At 47.0% G+C, this 14,811-nt stretch overlaps 1 protein-coding gene across 1 annotated transcript in view; it reads left to right on the forward strand.

Moving 5' to 3' along the window:
* ralgps1 (Ral GEF with PH domain and SH3 binding motif 1) overlaps window positions 1-14,811 on the forward strand; it is a 148,985-nt gene that overhangs the window by 15,689 nt on the left and 118,485 nt on the right. The window contains exons 2-4 of the mRNA XM_088940418.1: window positions 9,464-9,580; window positions 11,172-11,276; window positions 12,149-12,199. Of these exons, the coding sequence (XP_088796544.1) occupies window positions 9,524-9,580; window positions 11,172-11,276; window positions 12,149-12,199 (213 nt within the window). The 5' untranslated portion in view covers window positions 9,464-9,523. The remainder of the gene's footprint in view (window positions 1-9,463; window positions 9,581-11,171; window positions 11,277-12,148; window positions 12,200-14,811) is intronic.

Here is a 14,811-nt window from a genome sequence, read left to right on the forward strand (position 1 = left end):
AAGAATTAGAACAACAATAAACATAAATCAAGTGACATTTAAAGTCCGTGGGCCTGATGGGAGCCCGCGGCGCGTCCTCCCGTCCTCTCGGCGGAGCTGATGGGAGCGATAAACAGATTACAGCCCGTGCGGTTGCCGTGGCTACAGCGGATGCCTCATGCCTGCGCGGCCGTGGCTGCGCTGCGCTGGAGGAGGTGTGTGCGGGCGCCTCACACCTGCAGTCGCGCTGGGGCTGGTACAGCTCCGCGTGTCTCCGTTCCTGTGGCCAGAGGGTGTGGAGCAGCAGCAGTGCGCCGCCTGCACAGGGAGACGGGCTCCCCGCCCGCCCCGGACCTGCCTCTTGGGTTTTCACGCAATTTAAACTTCATTGACACCTGGCAGGAGTTTCCTCTGTAGGCCATAAGCAGGCAGTGAATATTTTACAGTCTTTGAAAGCAATCATTCACTTGATTTTCACTTTCTTTATTTCTGTTACACATTTAAGCTAGTTTACTGTGGTCATGGTTTAAATATCTGACTCTGTGTTCAAAGGACACGTTTTGGTACTGACTGAACTAGTTTGAATGGGACTCTGTCATGTCCTATTTCAAAGACTGCAGTGATCAGCAGGCATTCCATATTTTATTAATGTGCCCCAGCTTGCCATTAATATTAATTCTGTCAGTATGGTCCTTTTGGCAGCGCCGAGCAGCGAATACGTTTGTCAGAAATGTGTGATTTAGGGAAGTTAGGAAATGAAATAAACTGCTGTTTATTAATCAAATTTCCTTCATAGAGCAGGCTTGCCTGTTGCTACTGGAGCATTCCTTGGTAATAATGAGCCACTATTCATGACATTTACTTGAGCTATGATTTATTTTTAACAAGAAATGAATGTGGTCATTTCTGTATTAAAGGTAAACCTTGTTACAGTGTGACTTTAACCAAGAAAATGACATAACTGAGAAATGATTTGTTAGTGTGTCTGAGTAACTTTCTGTTCCGGAGTCTCAGTTTGCAAAACCAATAATGCTTGTGTTTAAGCAAATTATTTTTGGTTATTTGGTATTTTCTGGTGAATCGGCAAATGGGCTCGGGGCTGGAGAGATGCCGCCTCCGGCTCCAACTCCAACTCCGCTGCCATCTTCTCCATCTTCTCCAGCTCGCGCCCGATGTCCAGCACGTCCGCCGGCATGGAGAGGACAGCCGTGCGCCTGGCGGGGCAGCAGGTGTTGTCCGTCTCTAGAGTGAGCGTGCAGGTGTCCCTCAGCTCGTACGTCCGCCTCCTGGCAGCGGTGCGGCTGCTGTATTGCTGGATGTGCGCCAGCTCTAGGAACGTCTCCACTGTCATGTGTCTCCTCTGCTCTTCCGTCAGAGCGATCTGCAGACTCCCTGCCAGGTGCTTGATGACCTGCTTGTCTGCAGTCAGCTCGCGGTAATGGGGCCCTGGCTCTGAGTCTCGGTGGTGTGGGGATGAGCTGGCTGAGTTGACAGCTGCTGGCTGGAGATCAGAAGAAGGGGAGGGTGACTTTATCTTCTGCTTCTCTCTCGGAGCCCTGGAACATCCTTTGGGTGGAAATGATGAGGTGCCTCTGAGCTCCTCCGGAGTCCCTGTGCCTTTCACTCCTGTCTCCTGGGAGTTATTGACCTTGCTTGTCTCTGTCCTGTCTGCGCTGTGGTCCCGTCTGTGCTCACTGCCTTCTTGGCCCCCCTGAGATCCCCTGTGGTCTGCTCGTGAGCCCAGGATCAGCCTCCACTTTCCATCCTGCTTGCTGAGCCAGGCCTGCTGGGCGGCCAGCTGAAAGTCCTGGTTGTCATAGTAGTGGTCTGTGATGGTCACCTCCGCCACGCAGCGCAGCCCCAGGTCCTGCAGGCGGGGCTCGGTTCTCTCTCCCACCCGGTGCCGCAGCTCCAATGTCACTCTGCCGCGCGCCTGGACAGCCCCGTCCCCCGACTCCGTCCTTGCTGTCTGCGGCAGCATCGCCGCGCTTCTCCCTGGCCACAGAAACCACATTCACAGCTCCTGTCAGAGCAGGCTGACCTGTCGAGGGCGTGAGCGAGGCAAAGGTAAGGAAGTCTTTGCGTCTCTCATGTCGCCTTGCTGAGGTCGCTAACAGTATGTGCAACTCCACCTCAACAATACTTTTTGCCAAGCCCACAATGTGTGGAAGGGGCAAGAAACGGCCTGACGTTTGCATAGAAGGGTTGGCTGCCTATGCCTTCCACATTTTTGTTCGAAACTATTGTCATGGAGTTCCCCCTCCCCCAAAGTGTTAACACTTCTCAGAACGGGCCTCATTCTGTGGCGTCTGTTCATGACTTTGCTTGCTTTGTTTTCTGTTGCTTAATGTTGATAACGCATCTCTCCGAGTCACCGCATGCATGGATACCTGATCACGGCAAACGAGTGTGTGACAAGAGTCTGATCAGCCATTCTCGGCCCTAAAGACTCGCCTTCTCATGTCAGCAGCTCTGCTGTGCAGAAGCACATCTCCCCCTTCCAGACTTCCAGAGCCGACTTGTACCCAGTTTGCAGATCTGGGCACCTTCAGTCTGTACTTATTATTAACAGAGCTTCCATGTACAGGTCCTGTTTGCCTGTGATTGGGAAGCATGAAGGAGCTGCTGTACAACATGAGGAATAAGTGAACCAACCAGCTCCTGTGACTCAACAAGATGTATGCTCTCTGATGCCCTTGGGTTCGGAGAGATTGCAGCACCTCCTGCTAGAACTCGCTAGAGACAGGAAGCTCCTGTTCAACTTGGAAACAGTTCCTAGAAAAAATAATCTTTCTAGAGACAGTGGGACATTGTTTCCTGTACTCTTTAAAAAACAATTTCACAATGCTATAGTGAGTGATGAAATCAAATTTTTGAGTTTTGAGGGAATTTCGACATGCTGCATCATTATGTCTACATCATATATTTGTAGTTATAAATTATAAATCATTTTTGTGTGAATTGCTTTATATGCTACAAAAATTACATGGAATTGTAAGAAATCATTTTAATGAAGGATTTCACTGGTATGTTGATAGGTTTGTAGACGTCAGAACTCCTGCTTATGAGCACGTCTTTCCTTCTCACAGTTTTCCGCCCAAAGCTGTTTAGACCGTGTTCTGTTTGAAGGGGGGGTGCTCGAGTAAATTCACTTATACACTGCCTATTTCTGCTGATACCATTGAACTGTTGAGTGGTTTAGAAATATTTGTTTAACCTTCAGTTATTCTTCTTATCTCGTGCTATCTCTCACCATCAACAGAATAGCAAAAGGACTTCTGATTCTTGCAGAATATAATGGTGTACACATGGCATACAGAGATGCAGGTTATTCCTGTTGCAGTCCTGTGAGCCTGATCTGCCTCCAGAGCACCCTCATCAAACTGTTCTAACACCAACCGTTCATGCATGGTGGCGTACAGGTGCGGGAGCAGGCATCTGCACTGCAGTCCAAAATGAGTTTTCTCAACTGCAAAGCGAGTTGCCATGACTCCCGTTTCCCCTGCCACATCACAGGAGGTTTGCTTGCAAGGCCCGGTCTGCGCTCAAGACCTGCCCGTTGCAGGCACGTTCATTAACGCAGGTGGTGTCTGCTGCAGAAAGCACTTTCCCCCTCAGAATACCCCGGGAATACCTCTGTCTGCGCGCCGCCTCCTTTGCGGATCTCTTACGGCTCGCACTTTCCTCCTGTAGAGTGCAGCAGGCAGGCTGGGTCCAGTGCTTCTTACAGCCTTTTCCCTATTAAAAGACAACCAAAATAAAGCAACAAACACAGCCCGATGTTATCTAGTAGAGGTAGGAATGCTGCCTTAGCGACGGAGTGAGGGAGACAGTGTTTATGGAGACACACTGTGTATGCAGTGGTTGGCATGGAGAGCTTTAGCATAGTTTTCCGGCACGGTGTCTAGAAAGTTCCTTGCCCCTCGCGTGGCGTGGGTGAGCCTCGTTTTATGAGCCGGTGTAACATGAAGCTAGAAAACTGATAGCTGCGCTCAATTATGTGTAAAAAGGAAGTTACTTTTAAAATGCTTGCTGCTGTAAATAAATGTACTGCAAAGCAAATATTGTGAACTTCAACGCAGTCAGCTCAGTAGCAGCATATGGACAGCAGTGTGCATGCTGCCGTGGAAAACCATTGTAGCCAGGTTGCGTTGTAGATGAGCAGTTATGCAAAATTTCTGTACACTGAGCTGACCAGAAATAGGAGGTTTTCTAGGTCCAAATATTGCATTTCCAGTGGCAGCTGGACTGAGAGTTACAGTGCGGTGGTGGGTGATGCAGGCACTGGCTTTCTGTTGCCATTCTTTCATAAAGAGCCAAAGTAAACAGGTTCGGGCCCAGGCGGTTGACCAGCGAGCTTGTGCAAGGTGGAAAAAGCTGCTTGATCACAGAGGTTTTAAAAAGCAATTGTACGAGTCTTCTATACAGTGCTTTAACAGAGGTAAACAAAGGGAAACTAGTAGGTTTTAGTTAAAAGGAACCGTATTTGAAACCTGACTATTCTTCCTTTCTTCTTTACAGTTGAGTTTGCAGCAATCCCTTTGTGGTCATACGTTTGATCTGTCATTGTGATGGTCGGATATCTCTAAGATGCTTCTTTGATCTGCTGTGTGTGCGGTCACTGGCCACAAGAGGGACCTACTGTGTAAGAGTCCAGAAACAGACTCCTGAAGGTCAGAGCAGGGGTCAGCAGCTTTCTGGCCAAAGACCAATGAGAAAATGCCTGTGTCTCAGATCTTGGGCCTAGCACATAGTATTAGGATTAATAACCAGAAATACTGTACAGTATTAGAGTAAATATGAAATTGTACACAATTCTGCAACTAGCCACCCGGTGACAATAAAACTTAATGTATTGCGAATTTTTATCCCCCGACAGGAAAACTGCACAAACAAAAATATGTCAGCTACTTTATCCGATAGCTTCAATTGTGGGAGTGCAGTACCTAATAAACACACGGAAGTAACCCAGACTACCAAATCTGAATCTTTTGACCCTATCTGACGTGTACTATTTGCTATTCATAATTTAGCATTACGTGTGGCATTGCTCTCCCTCAGAAGGAGAGATACAAAGGACAGGATTCATCAGCATTTCAGGTTGTTTTCATAGGCTGCCAGTTCCTCTTTATGAGACTGGACACGATATTTAAAAAGCTGCGCTGTCTCTTTCTGCTGATCCGTTTGTAGAGAGTTGCATCGTAGTGTTTTTACTTTCTCTTTCTTGCACGTGACGCAGCAGGGCTGCGGGGGCCTAGGGAGAAGATCACTCTCTTCGGCACCGAAAGCCGCGATCTGCGGTGCGGTCCCCTGTACCTCCCCAGCCGTGCGCCCCTCGTGATGCCAGTGCCTGCCTGCCAGGGAGCATGTCAGTGGGTACGGAAGTCCCGCTGTCTGGGAAACTCACGACTGAACGGCGGGGGAATTTCAGCGTCTTGTTTTCCTGGCATAGCTGAAACCTGAGGGCATTTCAGGGTTTGCCAGGGAAGTACCTGAGAAGCTGGCAGGCGTGGAATTTCCCTGAACTCTCTTGGGCGGTTCCTTGTCTAATTATAGAAGGTCCTGTTTTTTCCATTCTCTGCGTTCAGGGCTCCGGTACACAATCGGACAGCTTTAATCTCCTCTCCCTCTCTCCTTCTCTTCACTCCTTTCTTGTGGATGACCGTCTCCTGGTGGATACAACGCCGTCAATTTTAGGTTCTGCTCTTTTCAATCAAGTGTGAATTTTGTCTAAATGCAGAACCACTTTCATCGGCGTGTCTTACTTTTACAGATTTAAAAGACTCTGCCTTCTGCCTGACCTGCCTGGTTCACACCGATTATTGAACTGCAGGCAGATCCTTGCTCTTCACTCTTTCTACACTTTCCGGATGGAAAAGGAGGGATATTTTTATGGAGATTTCTTTTTTAAAAATGCATCCTCTGCCCTTTGCTTCTTAAAAAGGATTTTTCTGAAGCGGACCTCCAGGCCCTTAATCTGGAGCACCGCGAAGGTTACCATAGCAACCCCGAGATGGCACCCAGGCCTGTGTGGCGTCACGCCAGCCCCTGAACGGGGGATGCCTTGCAGCAGGCACCTCTTACTTCCCTCCCTGCTTCCAGCACGGGCTGCTGGTTTAAGGACGTCGTGGAAAACTGAGGTAAAGAACATGAAACATGTTTAGGAACGAGGTGCTGTTTTTTTTCTGACGCTCTAAAGTGTGCTGTGGCGTGGTATGGTGCCCAAGGTGCCACACCATCTCTTGCCATGGCTGATCGCGCCTTCCTGTCTGTCTTTTTTTTCTGTCCTTCGGCAAGGTTGGGGACAGCGGGTGGGGGGGGAGGGGCTGCTGGGTGGGGTGACAGATGTCCTGTGCGCAGTGCAGGTTTGTGACGGGCACGACATGAGCCAGCTGCTAACGCTGTGAGCGCACCAAGGCGGCTGTTGGCTCCGCTGCTGCAGCTGCTGAAACGGTGAGCATTTTTCCCCGCGTGGCTCATCAGAGTCTTCACCCAGGAAGCCTTCACAGCTCGTCTGAGCACGCTGTCGTCAAGGATGTGAGGCCCCCTGCCCCTGCCATGACACCCTCCAGCCTGCTGCCTCCCAGGGTGACAGCAGCTGCCTTTTATTCTGCAGTCTTCCTTCCAGTCCCCTGAACATCTGAACAACCAGCTCTACGTGCTTGCTTCTCAGAAAGGCTGTCGTTTTACCCGTCCTCACGCTGGAAACAAAACTGAAACTGAAAATTGAAAACCCCAGCAATGCAACGGTTAGTAAAAGCAAGTGCAGCAGATAAAAAAGCCATGTGTGGTCACCATTGTTTGTATCCGGTGTAGTGATTGGTGTGCTGTGATTGTCACACTGCTGCCATCGGGTGGCTGTTGATAGTTTTACAGGAGTAATACTAAAGAAACAAAACCAAAACTTAACACATGAGCTTTTTCAGACTCCACAATGTTCATTTCTAAGATTCTGACGTTTTTAAAATCGCTTCAGAATGTGATTTAGAAATTGTGTAAAATAACAAAACTATGCATAACATTTTGTGTGTGTTAAACTTTGGAGTCCAGTCTTTGTCACTCGGACATTTCCAGTAACCTTTACCCACAGTTAGATTTTGAGGTCATGACTGTTGTTGACTATGAATGCCAGAGCATCTCTATATCAGCTGGTCATTCTCAAAATACAGATACGCTGAAAAGCCGGCAGCAGGGCTGTGTCAGCAGTAAACTGAATAAGCTGCACCAATGGGAGTAAGTCATGCACTTGAAGCTGTTTAACTCGTGGGGTTTCTGGTCCTAATTAAGTTATCTGGATTTTAAAATGTGCTACACTTAATTCATTGCCGTGGTGCCTTCTAATTACATTATGGAGAAGGTCATTAATGCGTGGAGTAACATAACTGCAAATCGATACTGCGTGCGTTGAGCAGTTAGCTGAGAAGCGTCTGCTGAGTGTGTGCTGCCAGGGCTCCAGAGGGGGTTTGCTGGTGTGCAGTTTCTTGTCACTTGGGGCCGAAAGTTAAAGCGCTGATGGATCTCCCCCTTCTGGTTGGCATGTTGGAGGCTCACTGTGTCGCCGTGTGTGGCGCAGGGCAGGGTAACGGAGCTGCCTGCTTCCCTACTGTCTGTGGATCCACAGTCTGTCTCCATTTACTGTCACGCTGCAGAGCTGGGCCTTTCCAGGGCTTAACTGGAGCTTGCTTGCCAGTCAAGGGGAGCTGGGGGTGGAGCCTTGGGTACTTATAGAGCTTATAGAGAGCAGAGTCTTGTCTGGGTGGGGTCTGTCTTGTGTTCTGTTTTCATTGAATATTTTTCTCTACCAGTACTGTTTTTTTTTCTATGACCCTGTTGCCATCCCTGAGTTACTTGCATGGTGACTATTTTACTCGTGTGGTCAGAACTGATTTGTTGTCCTTTATGAAATGGTGTGTAGGTATACAGGTATGTATTATTTTAAGGTGAACCTTGGCTGAGAGTTGACAAAACAGCTATAAAAATCACTATATAGTAGGTTTGTGGTTGGGATTATTACTGTATCCAAAGTGGAAAACGTCCAGTTCCAGTAAACAAAACAATCCAGTTTGTTTAGAGATGGAGGAGTCTATGTGCTTGTACATTGTCCACTACCACGTAATACTGCTGGTGACGTTCCAGTCTTTCCCTCCAGGTGGCAGTGCAGTACAGCTGAAGTAGCAGGACAGTTGCCTTTCTTTGTGTGTTATGTAACAGAGAAGGATGCCTGGTTCTTCACACTGGACACGCTGCTCCCCGGCTGATGTCATGCACATGTGGAAATTGTGACTTTTAAAATTTAGCGGTGTTGTTCACCTCCTGCGGCTCAGATGTTTCCAATTAACTGCTCTGTTGTATGTCATGGGGACTGTGGAGGAAATCCTTCTCCTGACTTGTGCAGTACAATGTAATGTCTTGAGCTCAGGATTAAGCATCCCGTCTAGAAAAAGAAAGAGTTATTGTGGGACTGCTGAGCTCTGTTTTGGACAGTTCATTTCTTTTGTCATCCAAGTTTCGTGCCATACATGTCAAAGTCTAGTTATGTCTTATTCAAATTAACTCGGTGCAATAGTGTTTCCATGGTCGTAAGTGACTCTGTTAAACTGAGGAAAAGAAGTAAGAAAATGAGATAAACGCCAACAAATGTTTGACATTTACTGTAGTTCTGAATATTGTAAAGCTAAATTATTTCAAATAATTTCCAGATGAGGCCTTGGAATTAGTGCTGAGGATTAACAACCTATCGATGAATAAAAGCTTAAAATTAGCATATATTTTTTTTTACTTAAATAGAAATATTGTTTTCACCATTGATCTGAGCTGGCTTTAACTTTCAGTCTGGCATTTGGCACGTCTGTGAAAAGTTAAAATCTAAAAGTGTGTGGACGTTTCCATTCTCAGGTCATATGAAATACTTTCCTATGTGTTTTTACTCCTTCCTTGTCTGCTGGTCTGTGGGTTAGAGGGCTCTGCTGCTTTATTAGCACATCGGGGAAAAAGCTTTGCTCCCTTTCGCAGAGCTCCAGTGTTGCCTGAGGAAGCCTTGCGGGATTTTTGGAGTGATTGTCACATCCTTTGTGATTCAACTCTTGCTCTTGGGGAGCATGGAAATCTTCAGATGCTGATCTATGTTCACACCAGCCCTAGCCAGCCACCCAAAGGCAACTCCTTTGGCCAGGGGCTCCCCCGAACCTCTGGCCAAGCTCAGTCTGGCCATGCGCACTGTCGTCCGGCGAGACAGATGTTATATTGATCAGAGCAGAGCCTCAGCGTCCTTATTACACAGGAGAGCTGAGGGATGTGCTGCTGGGGGATGTGTCCGGGGCGGCGTAGCCCCTTCGTCTTCCTCGTTCCTGCGCTCGTCAGGCCAGCAGTGTTGCGGTGCCGGGGCACCCCGCCGGACGGGCCCGATCCCGCCGGGTGGCCTCGGGTCTGCTGCGGGAGGCAGGAGTGGATCCTCAGGCGCCTGTGCTCTGTGCGTGTGTTGCAGGGATGGATCGCGGGTCATGCCTGTCCTGCAGCTGAGGCCCCCCCCCGCCCCGCCGCGAGCATGTACCGGAGGAATGGGCGGATGGCCAGCGTCACTGTCACATCCGCCACTCCAGAGGTACCCGTCCGCTTGCCCATCATTCGGGCTCCCCCGTGTCTCCCCCATCTCTGCCCCCCCACTAGCGAGTGATCATCAGTGGAATGTTTTTCTCTAGTGAAGGTGACAGTTTACAGTTTTAAATGAAGTGCCCAAAGTTTTCAGGTTTTATGCCAAGTAAAACTTGAACTATAAAATGCCCCAGACGTGCACTCACACTTGAACCTAGCTTTTAACTCTTCCGTCCTTTTCAGTGAAAGGTTTTCAATCTTGCATGAGAATGATATGCACTGTACACGGCATAATAAATCTTCTCACGTTTGTTATTCTTCCCTGTTTTTAAAGCACTGTATCTCCTTCACACACACAGCTCTGGCTGTCTGTTCTCCAGTTTTAAATTGTTTGAAATTTAAGAAATATCTGGTGCTAAAGCTGGTATCATAACCCTTTCCTACTGCAAAATAATGGCTTAATTAATAACTTACACTCCTGAAAGAGTATAGACGATGCCCAAAAGAAAAATTGGTAAGTATGATAAGAATAAGACAAAGTTGAGCAACCCAGTGACCACCTGAGTGATCCTTTCACATGTCATTATAATGCACAGTATTCTCTAGCATTGTGCTCAGGATTTTAAATAATAATACTTTAGATTCTTCACAGGCATTGGAAGGCACAGACAAATACCATTTAAGGCATAAAACCGCATCTGAATTGCCTAAATGTTTAAAATTTAGTTTTGGTCCTTCACCAAATTAAAGGGGGGTTTAGTCTAAATAAAGTGCTGTTCCTGGAGGGGATGGCGATGGGAGGCTGTCACAACCCAGCCTGTGGTCTTGTGTCCTCAGCTGCATGCCTCAGATATGAGCTGGCGAACTGGCCGTGTTTCCACCAAGATATCAAAGCAAAATAGCTTCTTGTGTGCGCTGGAAACTCTGCAGAAACCGTGCTCGTGGAAAAGTTATTTGCTTCCTTACGTTAATGTGAACACAGGCTCTGTCCTTAAGGCTGCAGCCCGACGGACCGCTGTGAATCTGTGGGGTCCAGAAGAAGGTTCCTTTAGTTCCAGAGATTCCACAAACCAGGACTGTCGGAGACAAGTGCCGACTTTTCCTAGTTTTGAGGGAAATTCGTTATTTCCCAGCCTTAGCCTGAATTTCCAAGTATAATGAGAAAGTGCTGTTCATAAATCTTGTCTGAATTAATATTCTAAGAGGTTTAATTTCTTCCTTTTTAAAAAACAAGTCTTATTCAGGCTTTTTACTCTAGAGGCAAACGTGTTCTCTGATTTTGCTCTCCAGCTTTGATCAGTGTTAGTGTTTGTGCGCTTAAGCATTTGATGATGAGTTGGTGACTAATAGGAGCCATTGCACATACACAATCGCTGTATCGCTAATTATGTGCACATTAACAGTGTTTTAAAATTAATTTAAACAAGTGAAAAGACCTGAAATTTTACCCAATTAAATGCATTTCTATTAACAGTTCAGTTTCTTCAGGTTTTTTTACCATGATGTCTGCTCGAGGGTTTGTGTGTTGACACAGTGATGAGAAGAGCAGCCCTTTGTGTCTGTGACTTTTCTGTCTGATTCCTATGCTGTTCTGCGTTCAGGGCAGCAGCAGTTCTGACTCTCTGGATGGGCGGAGTGTGGACTACGCCAAGAGCTACGACGCTGTCGTGTTTGACGTGCTGAAAGTCACACCTGAGGAGTTTGCGGTAAGTAGGTAGGCTGTAGAGGTCCGTCTGTCACACCTGTATGGAGTTGCATGGGACCCATCCTCTCAATTCAGAGAGGTCCTGACACAGAATGATGATTCCTATAAAGATAATTCCTTACATTTCCTTGGTGCTATTTCATCTGTCATTCCACACCAGTAACAGAACAACAGTGAACGAATCAGGTAGAGAAGAGAGAAACTGCTGCACCAGTTGAACTAAGGAGGAACTTTAGGGATGTCAGACACTACAAACCCAAAACAGAATTTGTCCAAAACACTGGGATGCTCTTACGGACGGTGCCCTGGGGTCTTTAATGATCAAGTCGTGGGGCCTCTGTTTAATATCTTACCTGAAGGACAACACCTTTTAAAGCACAGTGTCCCCAGACACCATGTTGGAGTATTGGTTTGGAAATTGTGGTCCAAAGGGAAGTGCACCTCCTATTGGTCCACACCACTTATAGCCACAACCTGCATTTTGTTGCTTGTGTTCCCTCCCCTCCCTGACCAGTCTGAGCTTTTCATTGTGTCTGGGATCTAAAAAAAAGACCAGGCAACAAGTTGGTGGTGCTGTGACCGATGTCTAAAATATCCCAGTAGCATCATACTTTTCCTAACAGGTCCTGGAGCAGTATTGCACTTAAAACTCCAGCCACTCTTGCCTAGTCCAGCTGGCATCACCTCATGAGAAGATTTGGGTAATTTACAGTTTATGGCTGCATACATTTTGTGGCTGCTTTCACTAGTTAATGGGAAGAGAATGTGTTCATCTTCAGTGGCCACTGGAAGCTTAAAGCAAGGTGACTTATTCAGGTATCCTAGAGGTAAAGTGAAGAGATTCATGGAGCTTGTTTTATTTCCTTTTCACAGAGCCAGATTACCCTGATGGATGCCCCAGTCTTTAAAGCGATACAGCCCGAGGTAAGCAAGGTTTCACTGAGTAGCCCTTGATGTGACTCAGCTTAAAAAAACACAACTTAAGAAAGTCCAGAAATATCAACATGCCAGCTTTAGATTTGTGATGGGCAAGGAAGTGCCCTTCTCCAGTGAGCAGGCATGCTTGGAGACATTCAGACATTTTAAACCTGATAGCACTGAGCTGCAGCTAGGGCACGGTTTCCCTGGCCTGTTCTTCTCGGGAATTGCATTTCTGTCCTGCCCTTTGCCTGTGTTTGGTTTTAGAGCCATTCAGGCCTTACAAGATACAACACCGATTTCATTCATTTCCTGCAATTAAATCTGGTGGAAAAAAGTTCTGGGAACATAGGAAAAAAAGTGTTGGAAGTCAGCCAGCTGCTGCGTGGAGTAAGATTTGATTTTCTTCCGTTTCACCGAGGTCACCTGGAGATTACGATGTCTGTTCTAATAGCCAGAACTTCATGAATCTCTGCTTGGCTTCCCATGTTCTGTTGATGAATAGAGAGCACTTATATTTCTGGAAACCTTCACTGTGGTATAAAATGATCTTGATCTTGTGAAAACCTTGGTCTGGAAGAAGAGTGGAACAGGCAGCAGTGAATGCAGTCTGACAAAGAAGCAGAATATCCAAACACTAAGAGCAGGTTCAGGATCACGAACAGGAGGCTCAGAGTCTCCTGACACAAACCACCCGTGCACGCTACCGAAGACGACTCTCGGGGGGACTGCAGGAAAAGGCTTGTTGTGTCTCGGGGGTCTCCAGACATGAGTGATGGGCCAAATGGCTTCCTCTCCTTCATGCCCTTCCTCGATTTCCTGTTTTCCTTTTAAAATGGGTCAGTGGGTCTACAGTCACACTGCGTTCCTCACCTTGGCTACCCCCTGTCACACTGGCCCAAGTCTTTTCCATCCAAGTTCCTCTCGTGCCTTGGAATGTGTCCCTGGACAGTGTAAAATAGGTGCTCTGTTGATCTGCGAGATGGCAGCTATAGTGCAGTGTTCCTTTCCAGAGTGTGATAAAACAAAGATTGTTTAATTATTCATAGGTTAAAGCTGACAGGTCGCCAAAGGCACATAGACTGTAATGCGAAGCACTTCATATTCTCTTTAAATCACAGGATGAAATGGTCCGGTTCAACTTTGAGGGGTCCGAGGTGTTCAACTTGCCAGTCTCCCTGGATATGAAGGGATATTGTATTATTTAATAGGAGCTGGGGGAGGGTTAAAGCCTCTAAATGTGATTAAAGTGACAAGACATGCTGCATGCTGGGCAAAACCAGTTCAGGCAGCGTGGAGTTAAAAGACTGTGATGCCAGAACTGTGATAATACTGATATCTGATATAAAGTAATGATTTTCAGGAATTAAAGTCTTTATCCTCACGAAATTATCCTCCTCGTATTAGAACCAGCTCTGAATAAACCTAATTCTGGGGGACTCTTAATATGATAAGACAAGAGAGACAAGTGTTTTTATTTCTATAGCAGTTTGATGTGTGTTCTGTTCAACCAGCTGCAGGCTCGAGTGGTATTGATGAAACAGAAGAGCTGTGTATTTCATGTTGTCTTAATGCCATGCATCTTTCTGGGCAAGGTTCCTTGCTGGAAATATCTAGCCCCTGGCTTTTCCTGCCACATCGGATTAAAATCTCAAGTGGATCTAACTTCTTTGCAACAGGATTCATGTTTGTTCCCTGGGACTTATTGTTCTCTTGTCAACTTAAATGGTGTCCTGTCAGGCACAGATGAGCCTCTGGAATTGTGATGGTGCAGTTCTTCCAGGGGTTTCATCATTTCTTCATTCATGTTTCGTGTGTTAATGAGTATTTTTACGTTTGTTTCCACAGATCATTTCCTTTTCAGTTGCGAGTTACACTTAATCATGTGTTAGGAATGGGAATAGTGTCATTGTCTCCCACAATCCTTTTTCCTTCAGTGATGCCTGCAGCTTCATTCTTTTGCAAAACCCAGCCATCAGGGCACGGGTGCAGACCATCGCTCACTGGAGACTGTGAGGCAAGCCCTGGCGAAACCAGAGGAAAATGGCAGGCTCACAGACATTACTCTTACTGGGGCTGCCTTCCTCTGACAGGACGGGCCGGCAGAGACTAATTCAATCACATTCTGGCAATATGAACTCCCTCGTAGCTTCAGAAAGAAATTGGTCTCAGCTGCGTCTGGTTCTGTGAAAGGGATGAAGTTACTGTTCTCGATTCAAGAAGAGGGCAACTTGTGGCTTCCCTCACACTTGTAATAATGCAGCCTGCTGCTTGGATGTCTATCCTTGCTACTGAGAGACAGCCAGAGCCCAAGAACATGCCATCTTTCCACTGCCTGATAACCAGGCCCTTGGATCCCTGACTGCATGATAAAGCCGTAGTTTCTTCTGTCCTGTCGCTTCGTAAGACGCTAATAGTGGTTGCAGATGAGTGGAGGTCATCCAGCCATTTCTTCAAAGAAGACAGGATGTCATCTTTAGCCACATGGCCTGGTATCTTGTTCTGGATTCCCGTAACCCTCTGTTGAAATGAGCAGCTGTGCCTTCTGTTCCCTGTTTTAAATTCACTTTCCCTTTACTTTCCATTTGCACCCTCTGGTTCATGTTTCACCGCTGCCC

Source organism: Atractosteus spatula, chromosome 23 (assembly GCF_055471065.1).
Source record: "Atractosteus spatula isolate fAtrSpa1 chromosome 23, fAtrSpa1.hap1, whole genome shotgun sequence".
NCBI classification, from domain to species: domain Eukaryota; kingdom Metazoa; phylum Chordata; class Actinopteri; order Semionotiformes; family Lepisosteidae; genus Atractosteus; species Atractosteus spatula.